The sequence below is a fragment of the Crinia signifera genome, unplaced genomic scaffold (assembly GCF_055691185.1).
Source record: "Crinia signifera unplaced genomic scaffold, ASM5569118v1 HAP2_SCAFFOLD_129, whole genome shotgun sequence".
Lineage (NCBI taxonomy): Eukaryota > Metazoa > Chordata > Amphibia > Anura > Myobatrachidae > Crinia > Crinia signifera.
In genome coordinates this window covers 130,365-156,426 of record NW_028142022.1, presented here as the reverse complement: position 1 = coordinate 156,426, position 26,062 = coordinate 130,365, and the positions used below count along the sequence as shown (strand labels likewise).

Here is a 26,062-nt window from a genome sequence, read left to right as displayed (position 1 = left end):
TGGCTATAAAGTGTAGATGTAGGTATTTGTCCTGCCTCCATTATTTTTAGTTGTCATGATAATTCAGGAGTCTAAAGATAGTGGTCATTGTCAAAAAGCTGAAATGAATCTGAGGAAATGCCCAACACTTCAGGTAGCCACGTGCTCACCAGGTGTAAAAGATCTCTAGGCTTTATGGACTCTGGGAGGCCAATAAGTCTCAGGTTATATCTTTGATTGCAATTTGCTAGATCTTCAAATATATCCTGTAGAGCCGTAAGGGTGATGTCTTGTGATTGTAACTGGGATTTCACCTCGACTAGCTCATCTTCTAAGGTGGATATACGATCCTTAGCCTCTTTGTGAGTTGAGAAAGTATTGCCGTGGCAGAGTTTATTGCTTCTGTAAATGATTCTTGCTTGGCATTAAGGGGGAAATTTACTAAAGGAAATTTGTAAAAAATAGGTGTATTTGTATTCAGAAATTCACTTATTTTTGACATTTACTATCCCGAAAATACTGCAATTCATATTCGTATTGATAGCACATCATTACGAATACGAAATTGCCGTATTTTCGGCATAGTAAATGTAAAAAATAAGTGAATTTCTGGATACAAATACACCTATTTTTTTTACAAATTTCCATTAGTAAATTTCCCCCTAAGTAACAGCGAGATAATGTCAGACATTTCTTTAGTTTTTTTACAGCTAAATATAGTGGAGTCATATAATGTGAGTGTTTTGTGAGTCTTGCCCCTTGGGAGACATTGTGGGGAAGGGGAGCAGCAGGTCGCGATGGAATCATCATGGCTTTAACAGATTGCTAGCCTCTAAAACCCCTTGGAGTCTTAGTCAGAGGCAGAGCTACCATTGGTGCAGCAGGTGCAGTGCGCGGCCCGCAGTCATTCAGCAGTACTCATTCTGACTCTCTGGTGCAAACTACTCTTCTGCTGGTCCAGACAGTGCTCTGCAATGCCCACTTTCTCCACCAGGTTTACAGGCTGCAGCCAAACTTCCACTACACCAGGATTCCCTGGAGTTCCTAGACATGGGTGCAGCCATTTTGCACTCTGTCACATGACATTCTACAACAAACACTGTAACTCCAATTGTGACATACTGTAATTCAACTACAGCCTTTCAGCTGTACAGAGACACCATACCTCCCAACATGACCCTCTCCAGGAGGGACACATTGCTCTGCTCCTGCACTTCCCTCTTAATTTTGATTGCCATCACTTGTGGAGAACACCTTTCTTATTAGTTAACCTGTTCAAAAACAGGTGATGGCAATCATACATTAAGAGGAAAGTCAAGCAGCAGAGTAGTTTGTCCCTCCTGGCATGGGTCATGTTGGGAGGTATGAGACACTATAAGTATGCTGGGATTAGACTCCCTATCTGCCAGTGCAATGATGTATCTTGTGTATCTGCTATTGTGGAAATCCTGTTATTACAGTCTTTTGCAAACTACAATCCTGCTGCACAGCTTGGCTCGTTCCTGGAAAATGCCCTATTTTGGTTCCAGATGATTCCTAGAGCTCCTGCTATCATATCTCCAGTTACCATTGGCCATCATCTATTCACCATCGATTCACCATCGATCACTGCTTGTAGCAGCCTTCCAGCTCATCACCCTCTTCTACCAGTCACCAATTAGAGTCACTGTCGATATCAGCCAACATTGGTAACTGTCATCATCGATGAACTCCCATCAAGTGCCTGCCCTGCATTAGTGGTATCTTTCCTGAGCTACATCTATTTTCCTGCAGTGTATCCTCCTCTGTCTCTGACACTCTAAGATAGTTAACATTAGTCATTAGTTCATTAGTTCTAGTACGGTTTCAGCTGATTCCAGAATCCGCACTCTTTTGGTTCCAGCCAATTCCAGTATTCATCCATTTCCAGTCTGGCCACAGTCCTCATTTGGTTCCGCCCGATTCTCAGACTCTAATTTCATTAAACATATATTTATCTACTCAGATCTCAGTATTTTCATCCATGCATTCAAGCCCTGGTCTCTATATTACACTCTGAGGTCCACCCACCTATGTGGGCAAAGTTAACAAACAACCCTAGCTTTCACTACGTTCCAGCCCTAGAATAACTCACACCAAATAATCAAGATAAACCCTCAGGCATGACAGTCACCCTCTTCCTCAGTCTGTTACCGACCGCCATGTTGCATGTTGTGAACTTGGGTTGGGGTGGAGGAGGGGGGGACCAAATTATATTTTTACACCTGGCCTCACCTCCCACAAGTTAGCTATATATTTCTCCATAAAAAAAGTGTGAAAACTTGCATAAAGTATATAGATAACCAATGAGTCAACAGAATGAAGCAGGTTGCTTAGCTGATTCAATATAATGATATAAAATGAAAGTTAATGTGGCTCTCCAAACTAAAAATTTTGGAGTGGATTCAAGCCAGGGTATAGTGAGGCTTGTGCAGCAATCCCAGCATTAGCAGGGAGGCAATGTGTTTGGCAGCTGGTATGCTGTTAAATGCATTCACCCTCAGGCCGTGTACTTATATTCAGGCACCTAGTCGGACCTTGGCCAGCACTGAGTCCAGGTGCCCTGGAGACACAGCAGTGATGCATAAGAGACGCCAGAGCCTGGGAGGAAATAGCTGCCAAATTCCCTGTGCCGGAGGCTGGAGCACACTGTCCACTGGGTATGTCCCCGGGGGGCCGAGTGGAGAGACAGAGGTCCAGACCAGATAGATCTGTACGTTCTTTTCTACCAACATATTTCTTTGTTTTTACTGTATGTTATATTTGTTCCTATTCAAATATATTTCTAATTGCCAGAAAAAAAAAAGAATAACGAATGTAATTAAATTACACGCAGAATAGAAAGAAAACAGAATCATGGAAAATGCAATGTTTGCCAAATCTGATTGTTCAAGCATTCCTAAGGTGACAGAGATGAAGGGATATTCTTATCTCTTTTCTAGGGTATTTATATAATAATAATCTGCATGGAGAATCCAACTAATTTTGAAAGCGTCCCTGGCAGTAATACTTCACATTTGTAATTTGGAAAGCTCAACAAGGAGCACTGCAGAGAAAACAAAGATGGGATACCTCTCTGGATCAGTTAGTAAAAATAATAAGCATTTTGTAACACATTGTTTGGAACTTGTAAGGTGTGACATTAATCTTGTTGTTAATGTACAGTACCTGACCTACAGTATTTATTATTATTTATTAACAGTTTCTTATATAGCACACAGATATTTCGCAGCCCCATGTACACGCACACACAGACATTATCGGGTTAATTTGTTGGAAGCCAATTAGCCTACCAGTATATTTTTGGATTATGGGAGGAAACCGGAGGAAACCAATGCAAATACAGGGAGAATATACAAACTCCGCACAGTTAGGGCCATGGTGGGAATTGAACTCATGACCTCAGTGCTGTGAGGCAGTAACGCTAACCACAGTACAGTACTGCTGCATTTTAATAAGGTAACTGTCGATTCCTGCTTGATCAAATTATGCCTATGTGGTTATTAAAATTCTCACTTATAGGTCCTAATTTTAATCAGTTCGTCCCATTGCAAATTCGCAATGGGGACTGATGTGGAAGATCTGTGCATGCGCAAAAGTGAATATGGGCATGTACAGGTCATTTCTGTGGGCACCCTCGGAAAATTACATAGTCTCAGAGGCACTCGCAGCGGGGTGGGTGTACAGGAGGCAAGCAGTGGCGTTTCTTGGGCATACCCGTGAAAATGCTGAGCGTCCCCATAGTGGGGGGTGGTCATTCAGGCGAACGGCGGGCGTTGGTACTAGGCTCGCAAAGCAGCGAAATAATGCTGCTTTGCGAGCCAACCAGAATGAGAGCCATAGTATGGATCTGTTTCTTGTTCAATCACAGTACAGTGTGTAACGTGCGCAGGTGTGTGCGAGCAGTGGTGGTGGGCACAGCCCTCAGCCGGGACCGCTGTTTAGAACGGCCATGGCAAAACCCTACTCTAACTCTAACCGGGCAGATGACCGTAGGTTGCAAGGTGCTAGGATTCTCCTTTAGTCGCGTTCGAAGGAGCGAGTTAAGCCTGCTCCAACCCTGATGCAACCAGGTTTTTGGATGGTACAAACCTACGGCGACCGCCAGGGACAGGACCGAGAGAACGATCTAACTAACAGGGCCTATCTGGACTAAATAACTTGGCTAACGGCAGCAGGCCAAGGACGGGGAGTGTTACCCAGTCACAGGCACCGGACAAGGTAATAACTGGGTGCCACCAAACAAAACACATACCAACATAAAACAGTACGCTAACAGTAACGGTACCCCAAAACAGGCGTGCGCCCACAACCGCGGGCCTCTCCGAATCATGGAGAGCAGGACTAAGATAATAATAACGATAACTCAGGGTAAAGGGCAGCTTGCCCACAGAAATAAAAGATAAGGAACCAGGCTCCACTGGAGCACTTACGTGACCGGACCGAACCCACCAGATGTTAAATTTCATGCCTGGGGTGACTTGGCAGGACTGGATGGAGATAAGCCGTCCAAGACAGAACCGGATCAAGACTGGACCAGGACCGGACCAAGACAGGACCGTAACCAAGACTGGACTGAGACCGGACCAGGACTGGAAAAAGACCGCAGCAAGATGGCAACTGGACAACGGCTGAACCGCGGCTGGATGGTGACAAGACCACAACTGGACAACGGCTGAACCACGGCTGGAGAGCAGCTGGAACAGCCTAACAGCACAGGAGCACAGCAGACTGGGACAACAGAGTGCTGAAAGCACACTGCAGGGAACAATTTCACCGGCGGGGCTGAGCTGGGCCAGCTCCCTTAAAAGGGATACACTGGCCAATCAGCCCCCGTCGCCAGACCAGGCCCCCAGTAAGTATACATTTAAATTAGGTGGCCGAGCGCGTGCTGCCCGGCGTCCCCTGGTTGCTAAGCAACCACCGGGCGATGCGGTCCGCATAGTACTCCTGTCCCCCGGCAAGGTGGAAGTGATGCGCCGTGGCCGGGTGGACGTACTGCTGGCTGCACGGACACCGCCGGGCGGAAGTTCCCGATCCGCCCACAGCAGCATTTTCAGTGTTGCTGACAGTACCCCCCCACCCTTGAGGAGAGGTTTTGAAACCTCTACCCCCAGGCTTATGGGGAAATTCCAACCACAGTCGTTCGCCCACCGGCGGAACTCTGTGCAGTACACTTCCATAGGTGAATCTAGAATTATGGTAATGGGTGGTCCCAGATATAGAAATAACAGCAACGGGACCTTTGCGCGGCACAGCCGCGCTGCAAAAAGGGGGCATGGCCTCATGGGAAGGAGGCGTGGCATCACAAAAAGAGGTGTGGTATTACACTTTAGACCATACACAGTAATGCCCATTATACATTTTAGCAAACTTCGTAATACCCATTACACATAAAGCCACACGCCGTAGTGCCAATTACACATAAGGCCACACACCATAATGTCCATTACACATTGTGCCACACATCATGATGCCCCTTACATACTATATAACAAACCATAATGCCCATTACATATATGCCACATAAGTGCTGCTTACCTACGTGCTCATTGCTAGGGGGTTCTTGCTTGATGGCACCATAGTACCCATTACCCATGATGCCGCACACCATAGTACCCATTACACATGATGCCGCACACCATAGTACCCATTACACATGATGCCGCATACCATAGTACCCATTACACATGATGCCGTGCACCATAGTACCCATTACACATGATGCTGCACACATAATGTCCCTTACACATGATGCTGCACACATAATGCCCCTTACACATGATGCTGCACACCGTAATGCCCCTTACACATTAACACATTAACAGCACAGGATGCTGCACACATAATGTCCCTTACACATGATACTGCACACATAATGCCCCTTACACATGATGCTGCACACCGTAATGCCCCTTACACATTAAGCCACACCTTATGCGTAATTCCCCCACATACCACCACGTGTAGTGTCCCTTAAGCAATCCCCCAAAAGTGCCACTTACTGTAAAATTTTATATGAGCCTTCGCTGCTGCTGCTGCAGGGAGAGATGGAGAGTGGTGCAGCTGCTTCTATGGGGAGAGGAGCAGAGCGCAGCACAGAGACCGCTCTCACTCCCCTCCTGGTGTCCCTTCTAGCCGAGTGGACATTTGAAATATTGTGCGCGCTGTTGTTCTGCGGGACGTCGGGGGGAGCACGCCGAGCGCCGGCACCACATTATTAAGGGGGGGGGGGGGCGGGCTGAAGTGAAAGCGGGGAGAAGAATTGGAGCGGAAGCTGCAGGGGTGACAGTCATTGACAGCTGGGCAGAGAGCAGGGGGCCTTCCGGCTATATTCAGAGCATTGCAGGTCACGGCTGTTTGAAATAATACCCCTCAGCTGGAACAGCCTAACAGCACAGGGACACAGCAGACTGGGACAATAGAGTGCTGCAGGCACACTGCAGGGAGCAATATCACCGGCGGGGCTGAGCTGGGCCAGCTCCCTTAAAAGGGATACACTGGCCAATCAGCCCCGCCGCCGGACCAGGCCCCCAATAATTATACATTTAAATCAGGTGGCCAAGCACGCGCCGCCCGGCGTCCCCTGGTTGCTCAGCAACCGCCAGGCGATGCGGCCTGCATAGTACTCCTGTCCCCCGGCCGGGCGGAAGTGATGCGCTGTGGCCTGGAGGTCGTACTGCTGGCACCGCCGGGCGAAAGTGGCCGATACGATGCCGCAGAAACAGTATTGTCAGTGCTGCTTACACAGTGATCCTTGCCAATAGACAGTTAAAATACATATAATGGGCCTTGCCAATAGACAGTTAATTATTATACATACAATATACATCACCAATACACTGTTAACCTTTTGAGTTCCAACATCTCTGTGAGAGTTGCGCAAAATATCTGCTAAAGATGCCAACATCTCTGTTAGAGATGGTAAAAAAATTACTGTCCACATCTTTGTGAGAGATTTGCAAAATATTGGATAAAATATGCCAACGTCGCTCACTTTTGTTATATTAATTCAAATGTTGTGTAAAGAAAGATTAGACATTACAGGTCATTATAATGAATAACAATGTTTGCTTGTCAATTTTCACCTATTTTGACAAATTCAATTAGCACTCAAAGGGTTAATATACATACAATAGGTTTTTACTAAATATGCAGTTAATATGCCTACCATAGGCCTTAACAGTATCTAGTTAATGTTCATACAGTATCATAGGTACTCATATAAATACACCTATTTATGTAAATTCACCATTATTACATTTATTTAACATTTGTAGCTTACGTAAAATGCACAACCCTTGTTTGAGCTCTACTTCTACTTGTTCTCCTGTTGTTCATCTTTGAGTCACCATGACCTGTGAATTTTTAAGAGACATTTCAAGTAAGGGACTATTCCAGATAAGCATTATTTGATTATTCTTACTGCACTTTCATTGTATTATAGGCCTGATTCAGACCTGTACGCAGTGCTGTGAATTTGTAGCCTTGCAGATTATCGACAAAAAGGAAACACACTGCGCTGTTAATCAGAACTGAGATAGTATCAAAATTGCAATAAGCAAAAATTATATATATATGGGCACACCAAGCAAAAATGAGTGGAGGACACGCTGAATTTGATTGTAAAATTTTTTTATATATATATTTTATATGGACATAAAAATAAACACTAAACACATACAAATAGGACCATAAATAATAAGTTAAAATTTAAGGTGGGTAATTAAACTAAAACTGGAATATAACTGACATATAACATGGACCACAAATAATATACTAAGATTGAGGTGGGTAATAAACTAAAATTGGAGTATAATAGACACAATTGCATATATTAGTACATAGTAAAATACTTTAGGCCAGTATGATAAGAATAAAATAGCAGACTTTTGTGAATTTCATAAGTCACCATAGGCTGGCGTCCCAGCAGGAATATGGGGGGTGTTGTAGAGATAAGGGTAGAAATGTCCCTTTAGTGGATTGCCGTTCTGAAATGGATGCAAATGAAAGTACTTGTAGCAGCCAAGATTTGTAGCCACAATAAAGGAGGTGGGGGTGTACACCCTGCGCTTAATTGCCACACATCTAAAATATTAATGATTCAGATACAGTGAATGTGAAATATAATAATTTTTATTTTTCAATTTAATTTAACAGAGTTTTAAAAGAAAAAATCATTCGATTTATGCTCTGAATGTTAAAAATATATATGCACATATAAAAAATATTTAAATTTGAATTGATATAGTAAAAATGATAATAACAATTGATTACCTAGTACCAGTACACATACACAGAACGGCAACTCAAGGACGAAACCACATACCAGAAACTGAAAATGAACCCCACAAATCAGTATAAGAAAGAACTAGAGAGACTATTAAAGTCGGGACTGGAACAAGGAATACTGAGCAAGAAGGAGTATGAATACCTCCTACCACCCAACCCCATTGTACCGGTCTTCTACCACTTGCCTAAAGTGCATAAAGACATGAATCAACCACCGGGGAGGCCCATAGTAGCTGGCATTGGATCGATCACAGCGTATCTATCAGGCTATATAGATAGATTCCTGCAACCTATTGTTATTAAACAAAAAGGATACATAAAGGACACCACCCAGGTACTAAACATGTTAAAAGCCATAGAGTGGGAAGAAACCTTTCTCCTAGCCACCTGCGACGTCAAAGCCCTGTATACTTGCATCAAACACGAAGACGGGTGCAGAAACGTGAAAACAAGGTTAGAAGAGGACTCTAAAATAAACCAGGACCAGACCAACTTCATTATGGAAGCCATCCATTTTATTTTAAACCACAACTACTTCTGGTATGGGGACACCTTCTACCGCCAACGCCAGGGGACAGTGATGGGGACGAAATTCGCCCCATCTTACGCAAATCTCTTTTTGGCGCAATGGGAACTAGAAGCAATTTGGTCAAACAACAGGTATGAACAAAACCTACGCCTATGGGCCCGTTATATTGACGATGTCATAATCATATGGAATGGGACTAAAACAGATCTAGAAGACTTCATAAAAAATATCAATAATAACAAAATAAATCTGGAGTTCACCAGCACGATCAGCAGTACCAACATAAACTTCCTCGATTTGGACATCTTCATAGAGGATGGCAAGATTGAAACAAAGACATACATAAAACCGACTGACTGTAATGGATATCTAGGGGCAACCAGCAACCATCACAAGGCCTGGAAACAAAACATTCCGGGAGGTCAGCTAAGAAGAATACGCTGCAATTGTTCCAAACAAAGAGACTACAACATCCAATCAGAACAAATCATAGAAAAATTCGAACAAAAAGACTACAAACCTGAATTCCTGGAGAAAGAAAAAGATAGAGTAAACATGCTAAAAAGAGAAGAACTCCTGGTATATAAGGAAAAAGAAAAAGAAAAAACAAACCAGAATCTACTATTTCTATCGGAGTATTCCACACAAAGCAAACTACTAGAAGCCAGTCTAAAAAAACACTGGCACATTCTACAATGAATAGAACTGAAAGACTTAATACCTCGGGCTCCACGCATTGTGTACAGAAGAACAGACACAATCAAATCAACATTGGTAAAGAGTCACCTGGACCCCAAACAGAACACCCTCAACCAGAGAAGCATTCCAAAAACTAAAGGGTTTTCCAGATGCGGTTTTTGCACAGCCTGTAAGAAGACAAAACCCAATGGCACAGGAATCATAAAAGAAGTAATATCAACTTCAAACCAAAGAACACACAAAATTAGAGACCGCATAACATGCAACACCGAGGGAGTGGTTTATATGTTGGAATGCCCTTGCAAGCTACAATATATAGGGAAAACAAAGAGGAAATTGCACGTACGCATTCAAGAGCACATCTGCAACATTATAAATAAAAAAACAAACCACAGCATCCCTTCACACTTCGCAGAGAAGCACAATAACGACCCAAGGTCATTAAAATTCACCGGACTCAGAAAAGTCGCAATCGATTGGAGGGGGGGAAATCAGGACGCAGCCCTAATCAAGGAAGAAACCAGAATCATTTACAATATGGGGACCTTGACACCGAAAGGTCTGAACATAGACTTTGACTTAGCAGCTTTCCTATGAAATAATATGTAACACCAACATTTGAAATCCCTTTCCCCCCCCCCTCCCCGGGAGTACCACCGCCCCACAAAAAAAGACTAAAGAAAAAGGAAAGAAGAGATGAGAGACAACACACATACCGGGAAAAAAAGGAAAGGACTCCCTAATTCTTCCATTGCCTTCCCCCCCCCCCCAACCTCACAATCCCCCCGCAGCTTTAATTCTAAGGAGAAGCATATAATAATCATGCATCACTATAAATTATAATTCCTGTAATTTTATCGTATTTATTTATTTCAAAAAGAATATTCTTCATATAAAACCCAAAGAAGATAATAACACCCAGATATCAGTCTCGAAGAGAAAGGGAATTATTATCTTTGAAAAATTTCTTCTATTTATGTATTTATATCATTTAATACCCTTTTTAATACCTACATAATATACCCATATATAAACTACTGCGCTTTTACCTGCCTACATCGATATCATTATTCACATTATACATCCTAACCACGTAGAATGATTTATATCAATGAGCTTGGAGTGGACACATAAATAGACAAATTTTAAAACCACAATAGCAGCTAATATTTCATAGAAATAAACAATTTTTTTATTGCAAGTTCTTAATATCCCCACTGTGTCAATGTCCAATGTCTTTAATGTTTGGAAAACAATCCAGCAACCTATAACTCAAATATGACATGAAACACGCAGGAGAACTACTGCGCCCAGAACAGCACATGACGGGGAATGCATAGAATATGGAATACGCCCACTGAGAACAAGCCTTCAAGTGAAAGCGGCGAATTCTGCCTGCAACCCCGCTTGCGTGGATGACGTATAACCACAGCTGATATTGAATACAAGAAGCCGGCTCATTAAGGGCGGAGGTGACGTCGCGCCTGAACACAATCAGACAGGCTGATACGACGCTCGGACATCCCGGAGGAAGGGCAGAAGTGACGCGTTTGATGTCACACACACACACCCGCCCCAGAGAGCCAATCACATCCCGAAGTACACGGAGCTACCAGTAACACAAGAATCTTTCTGACGCCCACTAAGAGGCGTTCCCTAATCAATCAAGGAACGTACAAGCGTACTTAAACTCCATACTGCAGGGGACAGAGCTACACGCAGCATCCTGAAGAAGCCTACCGGCGAAACTAGTCGATGTAAGTGAAGTTCCCCGCCTCAGCCGTTTGCGCAACACGGCAGTGACGGGTAAGTCTGCCGGCAGACCCCCTGCACCCTGGAATAAGGTACACCCAGAACACTTTCCATAAAGAAGGAAGATACACAGTGTTTGCTGGACAATACCGGTACTGGACTTTAAGTGTTTGTCCTGTGACCCCCCATCCGTTCTGTGTATGTGTACTGGTACTAGGTAATCAATTGTTATTATCATTTTTACTATATCAATTCAAATTTAAATATTTTTTATATGTGCATATATATTTTTAACATTCAGAGCATAAATCGAATGATTTTTTCTTTTAAAACTCTGTTAAATTAAATTGAAAAATAAAAATTATTATATTTCACATACACTGTATCTGAATCATTAATATTTTAGATGTGTGGCAATTAAGCGCAGGGTGTACACCCCCACCTCCTCTGTACAACACTGGGTTACTTGTAGTGTAACCCCACACCCCGCAGCCAATTGCCCTCAAACGTGGAATGTGGCGCTGTTTTCTCCTCTCTACCAACCCCATCCGTCTACCACTACTTGAGAAATAGCAGCCTGTCCAACAAAAAGAAAATTCAACTTAAAGATACTACACCACCGGGGGAAGAAATCCTCAATTTCCGGACTTAAATACCCCACCCCCACTCAGACAACTACAAAAGAAGACCGAGGGAACTACTCAGCTCAGCCAGTAACGAATAAATCCACAGAACGGAGACATGGCACTAAGCAGAGAAGAGAGGTTCAAACAACTCGAGTCTTTCCCTAATATTACAGGATATATACCGTCAGCAGATAGGCCTACCTCTGCAGACAGCTTCTGCTCACTATACCTGAGATTGGAGAAATTGGAGACACTTGAAATAAAGCAGTGGTGGGAAAGCACCACATTGAATAAGTATTTAGAACAAAGGATGATCCCCAGAGGCCTAAGAATCATAAAGAAACCAACCTTCCATTCAAATAATGAAGAATTTCTGAAGAAATGGAACACCACATTGGACATATGCTCAAGTACCCTAATGAAATTAATCATAGAGGACAGAGAAGAATCCATGAGGATGATGGCCCAAGAAATGGAAGAGATCCATAGAAAAATCCAACCTCTGAAAAATCATGAGGACTTCAAAAGACTCGACACACTTACAAAGAATAAACTCAAAAGAACTGAAGAAGAAGTTATCGAGCAAAAGAGGAAGAAATTTAGAAGGGACATAGAGGACTATAAGAAAGATTACAGAAACTGGCAAACAGAGAGAACGGACAGAAGAAGGGAATATGTTCCACCATGGAGAGAAGATAAAGATAACACAAGATACCAACCCAGAACAGAAACAAGAAGCAGAAACAACCGAAGTCCATATCGACAGAAAAGGGAACAAATGTATCCCCCCGAATCCCGAGAAGAAAGAACAAGAAATCCACCCCATACACAAAAAGAGAAGAAAAAAGAAATATACCAAAAAGAAAGAACACTGATTGATAGTTTTAATAAAGGAGTGAACGACCATGAAAAGGAAGAATACAACACATCAGTTAACACCTTGATGAATAGGATACAACTGCAAGACATAGCCTGTAGAATATCAGACTCAGAAATCGAGGAAGACCCAGCAGAAGAGTACCTGGACCATTTTTTAGACCAGGTATACACTAATCCCCCACCCGATTACAGACAAGGGGCCATCCAAAAAACGACACATGCGTCATACACCAAAGGAAAGAGGAGAAAAAGAAACACCTCCACAAGCGAGGAAAGCGAGGGGGAAGAAAGGCCAAGAGAAAAGAAGAGAAACCACAACAAGAAAGAAAGAAGAGAGACGAAAAAGAGACATACAAGGGCATCTTCAACCTGAGCAAATACGAACTTACCCCAGCCGAACTAGCGGTCCTACAGAAGGGCTTAAAGTTCGCTCCCACGAATAAACTTAAAAAATTCAATACGTTTATAGACCTACACAAATTCATCCGTAAACTGACCTTGAAAAAACACTTCATAAAGAAGGAAAAAGAAGAAAAAGAAAAAGGAGAAGACATAAGGGAAAATGAAGGGAACCTGGAGAAAAACATCATACACACAGACTTAAGAATTAAGTCTGTGTTCTTTCCAAAACACCTGAAAGGGCCCTTCATAAAAACCTTTGAAAAACTGGTAGAAGCAGATCTGGAGAAAATACCAGAGAAGATCAAAAATACAGACTGGAACATTACCAAACAAGAAAAAGAAGCTATGGAGTCACTAAGGAAGAATGACTCCATAGTAATAAAACCGGCAGACAAAGGAGGAGGTATAGTGGTAATGGATAGAGAAACATACGAAGGAGAAGCAGAAAGGCAACTCAAGGACGAAACCACATACCAGAAACTGAAAATGAACCCCACAAATCAGTATAAGAAAGAACTAGAGAGACTATTAAAGTCGGGACTGGAACAAGGAATACTGAGCAAGAAGGAGTATGAATACCTCCTACCACCCAACCCCATTGTACCGGTCTTCTACCACTTGCCTAAAGTGCATAAAGACATGAATCAACCACCGGGGAGGCCCATAGTAGCAGGCATTGGATCGATCACAGCTTATCTATCAGGCTATATAGATAGATTCCTGCAACCTATTGTTATTAAACAAAAAGGATACATAAAGGACACCACCCAGGTACTAAACATGTTAAAAGCCATAGAGTGGGAAGAAACCTTTCTCCTAGCCACCTGCGACGTCAAAGCCCTGTATACTTGCATCAAACACGAAGACGGGTGCAGAAACGTGAAAACAAGGTTAGAAGAGGACTCTAACATAAACCAGGACCAGACCAACTTCATTATGGAAGCCATCCATTTTATTTTAAACCACAACTACTTCTGGTATGGGGACACCTTCTACCGCCAACGCCAGGGGACAGCGATGGGGACGAAATTCGCCCCATCTTACGCAAATCTCTTTTTGGCGCAATGGGAACTAGAAGCAATTTGGTCAAACAACAGGTATGAACAAAACCTACGCCTATGGGCCCGTTATATTGACGATGTCATAATCATATGGAATGGGACTAAAACAGATCTAGAAGACTTCATAAAAAATATCAATAATAACAAAATAAATCTGGAGTTCACCAGCACGATCAGCAGTACCAACATAAACTTCCTCGATTTGGACATCTTCATAGAGGATGGCAAGATTGAAACAAAGACATACATAAAACCGACTGACTGTAATGGATATCTAGGGGCAACCAGCAACCATCACAAGGCCTGGAAACAAAACATTCCGGGAGGTCAGCTAAGAAGAATACGCCGCAATTGTTCCAAACAAAGAGACTACAACATCCAATCAGAACAAATGATAGAAAAATTCGAACAAAAAGACTACAAACCTGAATTCCTGGAGAAAGAAAAAGATAGAGTAAACATGCTAAAAAGAGAAGAACTCCTGGTATATAAGGAAAAAGAAAAAGAAAAAACAAACCAGAATCTACTATTTCTATCGGAGTATTCCACACAAAGCAAACTACTAGAAGCCAGACTAAAAAAACACTGGCATATTCTACAAGGCGATATAGAACTGAAAGACTTAATACCTCGGGCTCCACGCATTGTGTACAGAATAACAGACACAATCAAATCAACATTGGTAAAGAGTCACCTGGACCCCAAACAGAACACCCTCAACCAGAGAAGCATTCCAAAAACTAAAGGGTTTTCCAGATGCGGTTTTTGCACAGCCTGTAAGAAGACAAAACCCAATGGCACAGGAATCATAAAAGAAGTAATATCAACTTCAAACCAAAGAACACACAAAATTAGAGACCGCATAACATGCAACACAGAGGGAGTGGTTTATATGTTGGAATGCCCTTGCAAGCTACAATATATAGGGAAAACAAAGAGGAAATTGCACGTACGCATTCAAGAGCACATCTGCAACATTATAAATAAAAAAACAAACCACAGCATCCCTTCACACTTCGCAGAGAAGCACAATAACGACCCAAGGTCATTAAAATTCACCGGACTCAGAAAAGTCGCAATCGATTGGAGGGGGGGAAATCAGGACGCAGCCCTAATCAAGGAAGAAACCAGAATTATTTACAATATGGGGACCTTGACACCGAAAGGTCTGAACATAGACTTTGACTTAGCAGCTTTCCTATGAAATAATATGTAACACCAACATTTGAAATCCCTTTCCCCCCCCCCTCCCCGGGAGTACCACCGCCCCACAAAAAAAGACTAAAGAAAAAGGAAAGAAGAGATGAGAGACAACACACATACCGGGAAAAAAAGGAAAGGACTCCCTAATTCTTCCATTGCCTTCCCCCCCCCCCCCAACCTCACAATCCCCCCGCAGCTTTAATTCTAAGGAGAAGCATATAATAATCATGCATCACTATAAATTATAATTCCTGTAATTTTATCGTATTTATTTATTTCAAAAAGAATATTCTTCATATAAAACCCAAAGAAGATAATAACACCCAGATATCAGTCTCGAAGAGAAAGGGAATTATTATCTTTGAAAAATTTCTTCTATTTATGTATTTATATCATTTAATACCCTTTTTAATACCTACATAATATACCCATATATAAACTACTGCGCTTTTACCTGCCTACATCGATATCATTATTCACATTATACATCCTAACCACGTAGAATGATTTATATCAATGAGCTTGGAGTGGACACATAAATAGACAAATTTTAAAACCACAATAGCAGCTAATATTTCATAGAAATAAACAATTTTTTTATTGCAAGTTCTTAATATCCCCACTGTGTCAATGTCCAATGTCTTTAATGTTTGGAAAACAATCCAGCAACCTATAACTCAAATATGACATGAAACACGCAGGAGAACTACTGCGCCCAGAACAGCACATGACGGGGAATGCATAGAATATGGAATACGCCCACTGAGAACAAGCCTTCAAGTGAAAGCGGCGAATTCTGCCTGCAACCCCGCTTGCGTGGATGACGTATAACCACAGCTGATATTGAATACAAGAAGCCGGCTCATTAAGGGCGGAGGTGACGTCGCGCCTGAACACAATCAGACAGGCTGATACGACGCTCGGACATCCCGGAGGAAGGGCAGAAGTGACGCGTTTGATGTCACACACACACACCCGCCCCAGAGAGCCAATCACATCCCGAAGTACACGGAGCTACCAGTAACACAAGAATCTTTCTGACGCCCACTAAGAGGCGTTCCCTAATCAATCAAGGAACGTACAAGCGTACTTAAACTCCATACTGCAGGGGACAGAGCTACACGCAGCATCCTGAAGAAGCCTACCGGCGAAACTAGTCGATGTAAGTGAAGTTCCCCGCCTCAGCCGTTTGCGCAACACGGCAGTGACGGGTAAGTCTGCCGGCAGACCCCCTGCACCCTGGAATAAGGTACACCCAGAACACTTTCCATAAAGAAGGAAGATACACAGTGTTTGCTGGACAATACCGGTACTGGACTTTAAGTGTTTGTCCTGTGACCCCCCATCCGTTCTGTGTATGTGTACTGGTACTAGGTAATCAATTGTTATTATCATTTTTACTATATCAATTCAAATTTAAATATTTTTTATATGTGCATATATATTTTTAACATTCAGAGCATAAATCGAATGATTTTTTCTTTTAAAACTCTGTTAAATTAAATTGAAAAATAAAAATTATTATATTTCACATACACTGTATCTGAATCATTAATATTTTAGATGTGTGGCAATTAAGCGCAGGGTGTACACCCCCACCTCCTCTGTACAACACTGGGTTACTTGTAGTGTAACCCCACACCCCGCAGCCAATTGCCCTCAAACGTGGAATGTGGCGCTGTTTTCTCCTCTCTACCAACCCCATCCGTCTACCACTACTTGAGAAATAGCAGCCTGTCCAACAAAAAGAAAATTCAACTTAAAGATACTACACCACCGGGGGAAGAAATCCTCAATTTCCGGACTTAAATACCCCACCCCCACTCAGACAACTACAAAAGAAGACCGAGGGAACTACTCAGCTCAGCCAGTAACGAATAAATCCACAGAACGGAGACATGGCACTAAGCAGAGAAGAGAGGTTCAAACAACTCGAGTCTTTCCCTAATATTACAGGATATATACCGTCAGCAGATAGGCCTACCTCTGCAGACAGCTTCTGCTCACTATACCTGAGATTGGAGAAATTGGAGACACTTGAAATAAAGCAGTGGTGGGAAAGCACCACATTGAATAAGTATTTAGAACAAAGGATGATCCCCAGAGGCCTAAGAATCATAAAGAAACCAACCTTCCATTCAAATAATGAAGAATTTCTGAAGAAATGGAACACCACATTGGACATATGCTCAAGTACCCTAATGAAATTAATCATAGAGGACAGAGAAGAATCCATGAGGATGATGGCCCAAGAAATGGAAGAGATCCATAGAAAAATCCAACCTCTGAAAAATCATGAGGACTTCAAAAGACTCGACACACTTACAAAGAATAAACTCAAAAGAACTGAAGAAGAAGTTATCGAGCAAAAGAGGAAGAAATTTAGAAGGGACATAGAGGACTATAAGAAAGATTACAGAAACTGGCAAACAGAGAGAACGGACAGAAGAAGGGAATATGTTCCACCATGGAGAGAAGATAAAGATAACACAAGATACCAACCCAGAACAGAAACAAGAAGCAGAAACAACCGAAGTCCATATCGACAGAAAAGGGAACAAATGTATCCCCCCGAATCCCGAGAAGAAAGAACAAGAAATCCACCCCATACACAAAAAGAGAAGAAAAAAGAAATATACCAAAAAGAAAGAACACTGATTGATAGTTTTAATAAAGGAGTGAACGACCATGAAAAGGAAGAATACAACACATCAGTTAACACCTTGATGAATAGGATACAACTGCAAGACATAGCCTGTAGAATATCAGACTCAGAAATCGAGGAAGACCCAGCAGAAGAGTACCTGGACCATTTTTTAGACCAGGTATACACGAATCCCCCACCCGATTACAGACAAGGGGCCATCCAAAAAACGACACATGCGTCATACACCAAAGGAAAGAGGAGAAAAAGAAACACCTCCACAAGCGAGGAAAGCGAGGGGGAAGAAAGGCCAAGAGAAAAGAAGAGAAACCACAACAAGAAAGAAAGAAGAGAGACGAAAAAGAGACATACAAGGGCATCTTCAACCTGAGCAAATACGAACTTACCCCAGCCGAACTAGCGGTCCTACAGAAGGGCTTAAAGTTCGCTCCCACGAATAAACTTAAAAAATTCAATACGTTTATAGACCTACACAAATTCATCCGTAAACTGACCTTGAAAAAACACTTCATAAAGAAGGAAAAAGAAGAAAAAGAAAAAGGAGAAGACATAAGGGAAAATGAAGGGAACCTGGAGAAAAACATCATACACACAGACTTAAGAATTAAGTCCGTGTTCTTTCCAAAACACCTGAAAGGGCCCTTCATAAAAACCTTTGAAAAACTGGTAGAAGCAGATCTGGAGAAAATACCAGAGAAGATCAAAAATACAGACTGGAACATTACCAAACAAGAAAAAGAAGCTATGGAGTCACTAAGGAAGAATGACTCCATAGTAATAAAACCGGCAGACAAAGGAGGAGGTATAGTGGTAATGGATAGAGAAACATACGAAGGAGAAGCAGAAAGGCAACTCAAGGACGAAACCACATACCAGAAACTGAAAATGAACCCCACAAATCAGTATAAGAAAGAACTAGAGAGACTATTAAAGTCGGGACTGGAACAAGGAATACTGAGCAAGAAGGAGTATGAATACCTCCTACCACCCAACCCCATTGTACCGGTCTTCTACCACTTGCCTAAAGTGCATAAAGACATGAATCAACCACCGGGGAGGCCCATAGTAGCAGGCATTGGATCGATCACAGCTTATCTATCAGGCTATATAGATAGATTCCTGCAACCTATTGTTATTAAACAAAAAGGATACATAAAGGACACCACCCAGGTACTAAACATGTTAAAAGCCATAGAGTGGGAAGAAACCTTTCTCCTAGCCACCTGCGACGTCAAAGCCCTGTATACTTGCATCAAACACGAAGACGGGTGCAGAAACGTGAAAACAAGGTTAGAAGAGGACTCTAACATAAACCAGGACCAGACCAACTTCATTATGGAAGCCATCCATTTTATTTTAAACCACAACTACTTCTGGTATGGGGACACCTTCTACCGCCAACGCCAGGGGACAGCGATGGGGACGAAATTCGCCCCATCTTACGCAAATCTCTTTTTGGCGCAATGGGAACTAGAAGCAATTTGGTCAAACAACAGGTATGAACAAAACCTACGCCTATGGGCCCGTTATATTGACGATGTCATAATCATATGGAATGGGACTAAAACAGATCTAGAAGACTTCATAAAAAATATCAATAATAACAAAATAAATCTGGAGTTCACCAGCACGATCAGCAGTACCAACATAAACTTCCTCGATTTGGACATCTTCATAGAGGATGGCAAGATTGAAACAAAGACATACATAAAACCGACTGACTGTAATGGATATCTAGGGGCAACCAGCAACCATCACAAGGCCTGGAAACAAAACATTCCGGGAGGTCAGCTAAGAAGAATACGCCGCAATTGTTCCAAACAAAGAGACTACAACATCCAATCAGAACAAATGATAGAAAAATTCGAACAAAAAGACTACAAACCTGAATTCCTGGAGAAAGAAAAAGATAGAGTAAACATGCTAAAAAGAGAAGAACTCCTGGTATATAAGGAAAAAGAAAAAGAAAAAACAAACCAGAATCTACTATTTCTATCGGAGTATTCCACACAAAGCAAACTACTAGAAGCCAGACTAAAAAAACACTGGCATATTCTACAAGGCGATATAGAACTGAAAGACTTAATACCTCGGGCTCCACGCATTGTGTACAGAATAACAGACACAATCAAATCAACATTGGTAAAGAGTCACCTGGACCCCAAACAGAACACCCTCAACCAGAGAAGCATTCCAAAAACTAAAGGGTTTTCCAGATGCGGTTTTTGCACAGCCTGTAAGAAGACAAAACCCAATGGCACAGGAATCATAAAAGAAGTAATATCAACTTCAAACCAAAGAACACACAAAATTAGAGACCGCATAACATGCAACACAGAGGGAGTGGTTTATATGTTGGAATGCCCTTGCAAGCTACAATATATAGGGAAAACAAAGAGGAAATTGCACGTACGCATTCAAGAGCACATCTGCAACATTATAAATAAAAAAACAAACCACAGCATCCCTTCACACTTCGCAGAGAAGCACAATAACGACCCAAGGTCATTAAAATTCACCGGACTCAGAAAAGTCGCAATCGATTGGAGGGGGGGAAATCAGGACGCAGCCCTAATCAAGGAAGAAACCAGAATTATTTACAATATGGGGACCTTGACACCGAAAGGTCTGAACATAGACTTTGACTTAGCAGCTTTCCTATGAAATAATATGTAACACCAACATTTGAAATCCCTTTCCCCCCCCCCTCCCCGGGAGTACCACCGCCCCACAAAAAAAGACTAAAGAAAAAGGAAAGAAGAGATGAGAGACAACACACATACCGGGAAAAAAAGGAAAGGACTCCCTAATTCTTCCATTGCCTTTCCCCCCCCCCCCCCAACCTCACAATCCCCCCGCAGCTTTAATTCTAAGGAGAAGCATATAATAATCATGCATCACTATAAATTATAATTCCTGTAATTTTATCGTATTTATTTATTTCAAAAAGAATATTCTTCATATAAAACCCAAAGAAGATAATAACACCCAGATATCAGTCTCGAAGAGAAAGGGAATTATTATCTTTGAAAAATTTCTTCTATTTATGTATTTATATCATTTAATACCCTTTTTAATACCTACATAATATACCCATATATAAACTACTGCGCTTTTACCTGCCTACATCGATATCATTATTCACATTATACATCCTAACCACGTAGAATGATTTATATCAATGAGCTTGGAGTGGACACATAAATAGACAAATTTTAAAACCACAATAGCAGCTAATATTTCATAGAAATAAACAATTTTTTTATTGCAAGTTCTTAATATCCCCACTGTGTCAATGTCCAATGTCTTTAATGTTTGGAAAACAATCCAGCAACCTATAACTCAAATATGACATGAAACACGCAGGAGAACTACTGCGCCCAGAACAGCACATGACGGGGAATGCATAGAATATGGAATACGCCCACTGAGAACAAGCCTTCAAGTGAAAGCGGCGAATTCTGCCTGCAACCCCGCTTGCGTGGATGACGTATAACCACAGCTGATATTGAATACAAGAAGCCGGCTCATTAAGGGCGGAGGTGACGTCGCGCCTGAACACAATCAGACAGGCTGATACGACGCTCGGACATCCCGGAGGAAGGGCAGAAGTGACGCGTTTGATGTCACACACACACACCCGCCCCAGAGAGCCAATCACATCCCGAAGTACACGGAGCTACCAGTAACACAAGAATCTTTCTGACGCCCACTAAGAGGCGTTCCCTAATCAATCAAGGAACGTACAAGCGTACTTAAACTCCATACTGCAGGGGACAGAGCTACACGCAGCATCCTGAAGAAGCCTACCGGCGAAACTAGTCGATGTAAGTGAAGTTCCCCGCCTCAGCCGTTTGCGCAACACGGCAGTGACGGGTAAGTCTGCCGGCAGACCCCCTGCACCCTGGAATAAGGTACACCCAGAACACTTTCCATAAAGAAGGAAGATACACAGTGTTTGCTGGACAATACCGGTACTGGACTTTAAGTGTTTGTCCTGTGACCCCCCATCCGTTCTGTGTATGTGTACTGGTACTAGGTAATCAATTGTTATTATCATTTTTACTATATCAATTCAAATTTAAATATTTTTTATATGTGCATATATATTTTTAACATTCAGAGCATAAATCGAATGATTTTTTCTTTTAAAACTCTGTTAAATTAAATTGAAAAATAAAAATTATTATATTTCACATACACTGTATCTGAATCATTAATATTTTAGATGTGTGGCAATTAAGCGCAGGGTGTACACCCCCACCTCCTCTGTACAACACTGGGTTACTTGTAGTGTAACCCCACACCCCGCAGCCAATTGCCCTCAAACGTGGAATGTGGCGCTGTTTTCTCCTCTCTACCAACCCCATCCGTCTACCACTACTTGAGAAATAGCAGCCTGTCCAACAAAAAGAAAATTCAACTTAAAGATACTACACCACCGGGGGAAGAAATCCTCAATTTTCGGACTTAAATACCCCACCCCCACTCAGACAACTACAAAAGAAGACCGAGGGAACTACTCAGCTCAGCCAGTAACGAATAAATCCACAGAACGGAGACATGGCACTAAGCAGAGAAGAGAGGTTCAAACAACTCGAGTCTTTCCCTAATATTACAGGATATATACCGTCAGCAGATAGGCCTACCTCTGCAGACAGCTTCTGCTCACTATACCTGAGATTGGAGAAATTGGAGACACTTGAAATAAAGCAGTGGTGGGAAAGCACCACATTGAATAAGTATTTAGAACAAAGGATGATCCCCAGAGGCCTAAGAATCATAAAGAAACCAACCTTCCATTCAAATAATGAAGAATTTCTGAAGAAATGGAACACCACATTGGACATATGCTCAAGTACCCTAATGAAATTAATCATAGAGGACAGAGAAGAATCCATGAGGATGATGGCCCAAGAAATGGAAGAGATCCATAGAAAAATCCAACCTCTGAAAAATCATGAGGACTTCAAAAGACTCGACACACTTACAAAGAATAAACTCAAAAGAACTGAAGAAGAAGTTATCGAGCAAAAGAGGAAGAAATTTAGAAGGGACATAGAGGACTATAAGAAAGATTACAGAAACTGGCAAACAGAGAGAACGGACAGAAGAAGGGAATATGTTCCACCACGGAGAGAAGATAAAGATAACACAAGATACCAACCCAGAACAGAAACAAGAAGCAGAAACAACCGAAGTCCATATCGACAGAAAAGGGAACAAATGTATCCCCCCGAATCCCGAGAAGAAAGAACAAGAAATCCACCCCATACACAAAAAGAGAAGAAAAAAGAAATATACCAAAAAGAAAGAACACTGATTGATAGTTTTAATAAAGGAGTGAACGACCATGAAAAGGAAGAATACAACACATCAGTTAACACCTTGATGAATAGGATACAACTGCAAGACATAGCCTGTAGAATATCAGACTCAGAAATCGAGGAAGACCCAGCAGAAGAGTACCTGGACCATTTTTTAGACCAGGTATACACGAATCCCCCACCCGATTACAGACAAGGGGCCATCCAAAAAACGACACATGCGTCATACACCAAAGGAAAGAGGAGAAAAAGAAACACCTCCACAAGCGAGGAAAGCGAGGGGGAAGAAAGGCCAAGAGAAAAGAAGAGAAACCACAACAAGAAAGAAAGAAGAGAGACGAAAAAGAGACATACAAGGGCATCTTCAACCTGAGCAAATACGAACTTACCCCAGCCGAACTAGTGGTCCTACAGAAGGGCTTAAAGTTCGCTCCCACGAATAAACTTAAAAAATTCAATACGTTTATAGACCTACACAAATTCATCCGTAAACTGACCTTGAAAAAACACTTCATAAAGAAGGAAAAAGAAGAAAAAGAAAAAGGAGAAGACATAAGGGAAAATGAAGGGAACCTGGAGAAAAACATCATACACACAGACTTAAGAATTAAGTCCGTGTTCTTTCCAAAACACCTGAAAGGGCCCTTCATAAAAACCTTTGAAAAACTGGTAGAAGCAGATCTGGAGAAAATACCAGAGAAGATCAAAAATACAGACTGGAACATTACCAAACAAGAAAAAGAAGCTATGGAGTCACTAAGGAAGAATGACTCCATAGTAATAAAACCGGCAGACAAAGGAGGAGGTATAGTGGTAATGGATAGAGAAACATACGAAGGAGAAGCAGAAAGGCAACTCAAGGACGAAACCACATACCAGAAACTGAAAATGAACCCCACAAATCAGTATAAGAAAGAACTAGAGAGACTATTAAAGTCGGGACTGGAACAAGGAATACTGAGCAAGAAGGAGTATGAATACCTCCTACCACCCAACCCCATTGTACCGGTCTTCTACCACTTGCCTAAAGTGCATAAAGACATGAATCAACCACCGGGGAGGCCCATAGTAGCAGGCATTGGATCGATCACAGCGTATCTATCAGGCTATATAGATAGATTCCTGCAACCTATTGTTATTAAACAAAAAGGATACATAAAGGACACCACCCAGGTACTAAACATGTTAAAAGCCATAGAGTGGGAAGAAACCTTTCTCCTAGCCACCTGCGACGTCAAAGCCCTGTATACTTGCATCAAACACGAAGACGGGTGCAGAAACGTGAAAACAAGGTTAGAAGAGGACTCTAACATAAACCAGGACCAGACCAACTTCATTATGGAAGCCATCCATTTTATTTTAAACCACAACTACTTCTGGTATGGGGACACCTTCTACTGCCAACGCCAGGGGACAGCGATGGGGACGAAATTCGCCCCATCTTACGCAAATCTCTTTTTGGCGCAATGGGAACTAGAAGCAATTTGGTCAAACAACAGGTATGAACAAAACCTACGCCTATGGGCCCGTTATATTGACGATGTCATAATCATATGGAATGGGACTAAAACAGATCTAGAAGACTTCATAAAAAATATCAATAATAACAAAATAAATCTGGAGTTCACCAGCACGATCAGCAGTACCAACATAAACTTCCTCGATTTGGACATCTTCATAGAGGATGGCAAGATTGAAACAAAGACATACATAAAACCGACTGACTGTAATGGATATCTAGGGGCAACCAGCAACCATCACAAGGCCTGGAAACAAAACATTCCGGGAGGTCAGCTAAGAAGAATACGCTGCAATTGTTCCAAACAAAGAGACTACAACATCCAATCAGAACAAATGATAGAAAAATTCGAACAAAAAGACTACAAACCTGAATTCCTGGAGAAAGAAAAAGATAGAGTAAACATGCTAAAAAGAGAAGAACTCCTGGTATATAAGGAAAAAGAAAAAGAAAAAACAAACCAGAATCTACTATTTCTATCGGAGTATTCCACACAAAGCAAACTACTAGAAGCCAGTCTAAAAAAACACTGGCACATTCTACAAGGCGATATAGAACTGAAAGACTTAATACCTCGGGCTCCACGCATTGTGTACAGAAGAACAGACACAATCAAATCAACATTGGTAAAGAGTCACCTGGACCCCAAACAGAACACCCTCAACCAGAGAAGCATTCCAAAAACTAAAGGGTTTTCCAGATGCGGTTTTTGCACAGCCTGTAAGAAGACAAAACCCAATGGCACAGGAATCATAAAAGAAGTAATATCAACTTCAAACCAAAGAACACACAAAATTAGAGACCGCATAACATGCAACACCGAGGGAGTGGTTTATATGTTGGAATGCCCTTGCAAGCTACAATATATAGGGAAAACAAAAAGGAAATTGCACGTACGCATTCAAGAGCACATCTGCAACATTATAAATAAAAAAACAAACCACAGCATCCCTTCACACTTCACAGAGAAGCACAATAACGACCCAAGGTCATTAAAATTGACCGGACTCAGAAAAGTCGCAATCGATTGGAGGGGGGGAAATCAGGATGCAGCCCTAATCAAGGAAGAAACCAGAATCATTTACAATATGGGGACCTTGACACCGAAAGG

At 41.9% G+C, this 26,062-nt stretch overlaps 1 protein-coding gene across 3 annotated transcripts in view; it reads right to left on the bottom strand.

The window, feature by feature from the left end:
* Positions 1–1,318: 1,318 nt before the first annotated feature.
* LOC146052837 (uncharacterized) overlaps positions 1,319–26,062 on the bottom strand; it is a 147,664-nt gene continuing 122,920 nt past the window's right edge. For all 3 annotated transcript variants that reach the window (XR_014467700.1, XR_014467702.1, XM_083167952.1), the window contains one exon: positions 1,319–7,355. Coding sequence is in view for 1 of the 3 variants with exons in the window: in XM_083167952.1 (XP_083024078.1) it covers positions 7,279–7,355 (77 nt within the window). In the remaining 2 variants the exon portion in view is untranslated. The remainder of the gene's footprint in view (positions 7,356–26,062) is intronic.